At 36.2% G+C, this 7,173-nt stretch overlaps 2 protein-coding genes across 2 annotated transcripts in view; both read left to right on the forward strand.

Moving 5' to 3' along the window:
* Positions 1–4,064, forward strand: part of LOC101212145 (DNA-directed RNA polymerase III subunit 2) — a 38,755-nt gene extending 34,691 nt beyond the window's left edge. Inside the window, exons 37-38 of the mRNA XM_004141607.3 lie at positions 868–996; positions 3,623–4,064. Coding sequence (XP_004141655.2) covers positions 868–996; positions 3,623–3,673 — 180 coding nt within the window. The 3' untranslated portion in view covers positions 3,674–4,064. The remainder of the gene's footprint in view (positions 1–867; positions 997–3,622) is intronic.
* A 1,758-nt stretch (positions 4,065–5,822) lies between these two features.
* Positions 5,823–7,173, forward strand: LOC101203317 (mavicyanin). The gene is made up of 2 exons (XM_004141733.3): positions 5,823–6,454; positions 6,603–7,173. The coding sequence occupies exons 1-2, from the start codon at positions 6,265–6,267 to the stop codon at positions 6,962–6,964; spliced, it is 552 nt and encodes a 183-aa protein (XP_004141781.2). The 5' UTR covers positions 5,823–6,264; the 3' UTR covers positions 6,965–7,173.

The raw sequence follows: 7,173 nt of genomic DNA on the forward strand, positions 1-7,173 counted from the left end.
CTCAATTGTGGCAATTTGTTGTCGAATCCCTTCCAATTGCTGGTGAGCTATACCCGAAGAAAAAGCGGAAGCTAGCATGTTAAGGTTGGAATGTGCCGAAGATTCACCAACCTCAAATGTTGAGTGAATTTGAGGATTCCTAACATCGGGATGATAGCTAAAGTCAGTGGGTGGCAGGGCATACAGATTTGACACCAGAAGCGGTGATGGCCAGCAAGAATTAGGTGGCAGCAAATGGAGCATCATGTGGGGGACAATACAAGTCACGGATGAAGACAAGGGTGGCACAGATAGGTTGGCCGGCATGGTTTGAACTGGATGGGTTGGCGTGTGAGCAGCGTGGATGACGGAAAAAACGACGAAATCACATTGGCCGATGTTGTCCGAAGGCGGCATAACCATTCATCCATGGCACTGCTGATTCAAGCATCGACAACATAGATGCCAATACTAGCGGCTGTCTATTTTGTTTGGTTTCCATCATGAGTTGTGTTGTCTAGGGTTTGATCAATATCAGGCTCTGATACCATATTGAAAATAGAGACAAGAAAAACACAAATTTTATGTGGAAACCCAGTTTAGATCGAAAAACCATGATGCAAATCTGTCTTATTATTTTCTTATATTAACAAATGATACAACGGGGGAATAAATAAACTACGGTGAGGAATAAAAAGAAAGAAAAATATTATGTCAAATCTTTCATTGGGCCAAGCCCACTAAATCTAACAGTATTTTTTAAACTTTTGAAAGTTGAAGAGTATTTAAACCTCAAATAAAGTTCAATGACTTTTTTATAATTTAGCCAAAAATGATAATTGTTTATACTTCCATATTGTTGATGTTGCTCCCTGCTTGTTCGCTCAGGTCTGCAGAGTTTGTGGCTTGTTGGGATATTACAATCACAAGCTAAAAACGGGAATCTGTTCATCGTGTAAAAATGGAGATAATATCTCCACTATGAAGCTTCCATATGCATGCAAGCTCTTAATTCAGGTAGATAGTTTTTCTATATATATATATATATATATATATATTGCTTCTTTGTATCTCAATATCATGCCTGCACATGTATTTTCTGGTCAATTATTTAGGCTTTTGGCAGTTTTTTTTTTTTTTTGAAAAGGAGATAATCTCTTTATTATTTCAAAACAAACTCAAAAGATATATACCAAGAGAACAAAGGGGACACACTCAAACATATCAACTAGGTCGACACCCCCTTAGCGTCCTCATCATGTCCATACATAGGATAGATACCCAAAAATCCAGATATCTTAGCATGTAAGAGCCAACCAATTTGAGCACAAATCTTGAATAGAGTAGGCACTAAACTTCTTGTTTAAAGTGCACCAAACGGTTGTGTTTCTTTCTACAATGTCCATTGGCCCATGAACTTATCATGGAATATAGTCCGTTCGCACCAAATTTCTGCAAGCAGTGATTTGAACAAGTTAGTCTAAAGTAGCCATTAGCCCTTTTTCATAAGAGGGCCCAGTCTAATCTGTATCACGTTTGAGCTGAATCTTCCATCAAACACCGCTTACTTCAAATAAAGAGAGAAGACTGCCCCATCAGTTAGCTGAACATGGACAGGAGAAGAACAGCTGCTGCAAATTTTCTTCATCAAGGAGGCAAAGAGGGCATACAGAGGGCAGAAGACAACCGTTGGGAGCTTCCTTTTCATGACCAAAGACCAGTTTAGTAAACCGAATAGCATAATCCAAACAAAGATTTTGACTCTTGTAGGGCTGTTGAATTTCCACAAGGCTTTGTAGGTTTCTCTAGTCACTGGAGAAGATGCTGAAAAGTGATTCACAAGGGATTTGACTGAAAACTTGGCAGATGGTTGTAGAGACCAAATCCTTGTATCCATAGAATCTACCACCTGCCTTAGCAAAAGGATATGAAGCAGTTGCTGAAAATCTGAAATTTCATCTTCTTTAAGGAATCTTCTAAAAATTATAGACCAAGATAGGGTGTTATGGTCTGAATGTGCAGCCATGATCCATTAGGCAGCAAAGTGTTCCTAAACAGCTTTTGAAAACGAGATCAAAGAGGGATATCATCTGTCCACCCATCATTCCAAAAAGTAATTCGATTGCCATTTCCAAGCTTGAAGGTGGACAAAAATTTCACCTTTCTCCATACTCTAGAAATACCTAAGGACTTTTCTGGCTATTCCCATAATCACCAATAGTATGCCATTTGAAAAGCTCTTTACCGTGAATGCTTCTGACAAATTGGCGCCATAAAGACTCTTCCTTCATGAATCTCCATCCCCATTTAGCTAGCAATACAGTATTTTTGTTGCTTAGCCCTCCCAAACTAAGGCCACCATCGAGCTGTTGGCAGGATACTCTATCCCATTTTACCATTTGGTTGATTTTGCTACCCGAGCGGTCTTCCCAAATTTTTTTTTCTCAATATCCACTCCAATGGGAGACCACCCTCACCGGCATTACATAGAGAGACATGTAAGTTGGTTAGTTTGCTGGAACCGATATACATAGTGTTTGCTCCCCCTCTTGAAAGATTAAACTTCCTCCATCTATCCATTTTTTTTATGAACACAATTTCTTTCCTCGGATAACCTCCCAAAGGTAGACCAAGGTATGTAAAAGGAAGCTTCTCGGCCTTCCTAGTTTTCCGTCCATATAGTTGAGCTCATCATCACTCAAGTTAACTCCACTAAAGGCTGGTTTTTCCCTGTTAATTTTCTGCCCTGAGCACCATTGGATCAATGTTGAAGTATCATTTAATTTAAACAACATATCCTCATCATATTTGCAAAAGAGCAGAGTGTCATCGGTGTATTGGAGGAGAGGGACGTGAACCTCCTCTTTTCTCACCACCAAAATCCTCATAAAGACCATTTTCGTTAAGCTTCAGAAGGAGAGCTCCCAAGACCTCACCAACTAAAAGAAACAGGAAGGGAGATAAAAGGAACCTTGCCTGATGCTTCTTGATGCCAAAAACTAGACCACGTGATTTACCGTTGATGGAAAAGGAATATTTGTGTCTTTAAACATCCTAAAATCCAGGATATTTATTTATGGTCAAAGTTCTTACTGTACAGTTTTTTCTAAGAAGCCTCAATCCATTCTGTCAAAGGGTTTTTAGCTATTTTGATAGCCATTTTGATCTAATTATCTATCATGCTATGAGTTGGTGTAAATGTACTTTCTTTGAATCATACACCCTTTCTTCCCTTTTGACCATTTGGAAAACTATCGTGTAACCCTTTCTTCCCTTTTGACCATTTGGAAAACTATCGTGTAACTCCATTGCCTTGAGCTTTGGTCTTTTTTTTTTAAAAAAATCATACATAAATAAAATGTGTTTCTTACCAAAAGAAGAAAAAAGATAATATCTTGAGTTTTGACAAGAAGAAAAATGTGTCCGTTTGCATGCCCTCCTTTTATATTTCTGACATCATTGCTCATACCAACTCAAACCAAATAAGGACAAAATGTGCTATCAATGTTTCTCATATGGTTCATGAAAATTGATCAAAGATGGAGAATGACATGTTAGTGATACTAGTTTTTTTTATATATATAAAAAGCCGTCTGTTCTTGTATGAATGTTTGCAATCTCACCAAAGTGTTTTTCTATGCAGGAACTCCAATCTATGAACATCGTTCCTCGTCTAAAACTAGCAGAAGCGTGATCAGAATCAAAGCCATGATTCAAACTGTACATAGCTGAAATTTTTTGAAAAGCATATTTGCAAGCCAATCATTCAAACTGCAGGATAAAATGAGGCCTTGCGTTCCTACCAACTCGGGTTCATACATGCGCAACATCATCCAACTTGGGTTCATACATGTGCAACATCATGTCACCGAGAGGCAAATCCATTTTCGGGGAAGGTCATATTATTGGGTGACATCATGTTATTTTACAGGATTGCTTCGTTATGCAATTGAAAATGAAAGATCCTTAGTTTTGAAAATTTAGTGACTGTTGTAAGGAGACTCGAGTTGCGTATGATTGATAAAAATTATCATTAAACAAAAGCTTTTATTTTTTTTTTATCAATCTTTAATTTGAAGAGCCAATAATATTTTTGTGATGGAAGGATATAGAAGTTTATTTTGACAATCAACGGATAGACATTGATAAACGTCTATCTAGAAAGACAAAGATAGAACTCTATCTCAAAGTATTACAGATAGATAGATAGAGATAGGCGTCTATCTAGATTGACAAAGAGAGAACTCTATCTCAAATTATCACGGATAGATAAAGATAAACATTTATCTTTGTCTATCGCTTTGCTTTGTGACAAACAAAAAAAGACTTCTATTCTTTTTAATTTCTATCAAAACTCATTTATTGAACAAAAACAACAAACCAAGAACCACAACCAAAGTATCAAAACTCATTTATTGATGAAATTTAAGTGATAGAAATAGAAAACTATCACATACAACTTTCACTCCCTATCTATATAGTTTTTGGATTTTGTATCGTCGTATCTTTGAAATACAATTATGGCAATAAATACAATTATATATGGCAATAAATACAATTATATATGGTAATTTTTTTTTATATAATGAGAGTAAATACGGTAACTATGAACCTCTTTGGTAAGGTTTCCGTTTCCTGTTTCTTGTTTTCATTTTTTATGAAGTAGAGGTGTTTGGCAACGTTACTTGTTTCTCGTTCTAAAAAAAAGTAGAAATGTTTCTCATTTTATAAGGAATTATTGGAAAAAAAATACTTTCTCCTGTTCACGTTTCTCAATTATTTATATTGTTTTTTTTCTCAATTATTTCTATTGGTTTACTTTTTATTTTTCTCAATTTTTTTATTGATTTACTTTTCTTTTTTCTTAATTCTTTTTATTGGTTTCCTTTTCATTTTTGTTCTATTTCATTTTCATTTTTTATTTTTCTTTCGTGAATTTCTTTTTTTTCCTCTTATTTTCAGGTTCTTCCCCAAACAATCACTCTCCACGTGGTTTCCTTTTTCTTCCTCTTATCTCCATCGTCTTTTCTAAATAACCATCCTCTTCCTCTTCCTCTCATCGTCTTTGTTGTCTTCCTCTTCGCCTCTCATGGTCTTCTTCTACACGACACCTTCCTCTTCCTTCTTGCGTGAATTGTGTTTTCGTTGTGGGTTTTTGTTAGATTTGTGTTTTAGGCGTGAATTTTTGTCTTGCTCTTTGTCGTGGGTTTCGGTCCTTCTCTTCGTCGTGAGTTTTTTGTCTTCCTTTCGTCGGCTCTCTTCTTCAGATCTCAATATTCATCTCGCTCTCCATAAGATAACAAGAAGACCTTCCTATCTAGGTTTGATAATTTTATTTTTTTACATTTAATGGAAGACATATATTTTTATTTGATGTTTAATTGAATTTAATGTGAATAAAATAAAAAATAAATCTCAAAGAAAATCAAGAAACAAGAAAGAGTTATCCAACCCATTTTCTGTTTCTGTTTTTTTTCTTTCAAGAAATAGAAACAGTTATTAAACACATTCATGTTCCTTGTTCTAAAAACAGAAGGAACAATAAACCAAAAACATGGAACAAGGAACAAGAAACGAAGAACATAAACGTTACCAAACGGACCCTATATATACACCGAAGTCGTGAACATAAACACATTCTCATATTTCTCAAATTGAAAACCATTACGGATAGCAATTTATACGATATTTCACAAATTGAGAGTTACTCTACCCTTAAGTGGCTATCATTGATCATAAAAGTTACTATTGCGATGGTTTGACGTGGGTATTTTAATCTTTTACTATTTTTTATGTCATGTATGCAGTTATTTTGTTGTTGTGCTATATATATATATATATATATATACACACACACACTATTATTCTGGTTTTTTTTTATTTTTTTTTTGCTATTTATGTAACGAACTCCGGAATTTGCTATTTTCCCCGGTTTTCCTTTACCACTGTCTCCCAAAACACACGAAAGGGATGACGTTCTGAGCTGTTAGTGTGGCATTTTATGGGCCAAGGCCCAACCCAAAAGGGCTGCAATGTGATTACCCGCCATTCTCCAAAGTCCGAAACTAACTGATTTTTCACCAAAATTAACTGCCCACGTTTCCCTGTTTAAAGATTGAAGTTCGAAACCACCCGCCCACTCTCCGAAGATGGCAAAAAGAAAAAAAAGTACTCAACTAACTTTTCCATCGTAAATAAATAAATGGAATACACTCCGCCATTTCCAAATTCCATAGAAACTTCTCACTAAAATCAACACCCGATTTATAAACTCCTTCAATTGGAATGAAGACAACATACACCCCACCATTCTCTGCTTATATGCTGGTAATTTCAACTGCAGTAATGGTGGCTGCCACCGCTTTTCAGTTCAAAGTCGGCGACGAAATTGGTTGGCAACTTCCTCCGACCAACGACTCTGAATTCTACGTTTATTGGGCCTCCATCAACCGATTTCAAATTGGAGATTCTCTCTGTAAGTTTTACCGATTACATTACCATCAATTCCTCAAATTTGCTCTGTAATTTGTTCTTTTCTTTTTACCAACTTCTTTACCATGCTTATCATGAAAGTATAGCGATTGAAACTGTCATTTAACTTTTTCTTTTTGGAATTTTTGTAGCTTTTGAATACAAGAATGATTCAGTTCTAATGGTTGAAAAATGGGATTATTATCACTGCAATTCAAGTGACCCAATTTTGGGTTTCAATAACGGGAAAGGCGTTATAAAGCTAAACAGGGCAGGGGCTTTTTACTTCATCAGTGGCTTTTCCGATCACTGCAGAAACGGCCAACGCCTCCTCGTCCGAGTCATGTTGCCGCATGATCTAATCGTTGCCTCCCCACCGCAATCTACTGCCGACGATGCTCCTTCGCCCTCGTTCACCAATGATGGAGCTCCTCTTCCGGTCACTGCGCCGGTGGTGTTCTTCCCCATGGCTGCCATTGTCGAAATGTTACTGATCTCTCATCCTCTTAATTAATTAGCCTATTTCCTGTCGTTTGGTTTTGTTGGTTACTGTTTCATTGCTTATTGTTTTGATTTTTTAAATTTTATTTTACTGTTGGTAATTGGTATGCGATTCATCATTATGTATTCTTTCAACTGTTCAATGTAATTTGTCATGTCTAATACTCCATACAGATCTTTAACATGACTTTCTTAATATGTTAAGGAAGTTTACTAGAGAAA

The sequence above is a fragment of the Cucumis sativus genome, chromosome 7 (assembly GCF_000004075.3).
Source record: "Cucumis sativus cultivar 9930 chromosome 7, Cucumber_9930_V3, whole genome shotgun sequence".
Taxonomy (NCBI): domain Eukaryota; kingdom Viridiplantae; phylum Streptophyta; class Magnoliopsida; order Cucurbitales; family Cucurbitaceae; genus Cucumis; species Cucumis sativus.

Bases quoted from the DNA above. Each gene is read 5' to 3' on its own strand.
- LOC101203317 (XM_004141733.3), top strand. From the start codon at position 6,265: ATGAAGACAACATACACCCCACCATTCTCTGCTTATATGCTGGTAATT. The intron at 6,455-6,602 runs GTAAGTTTTACC...GAATTTTTGTAG, and splicing joins TCAAATTGGAGATTCTCTCT to CTTTTGAATACAAGAATGAT.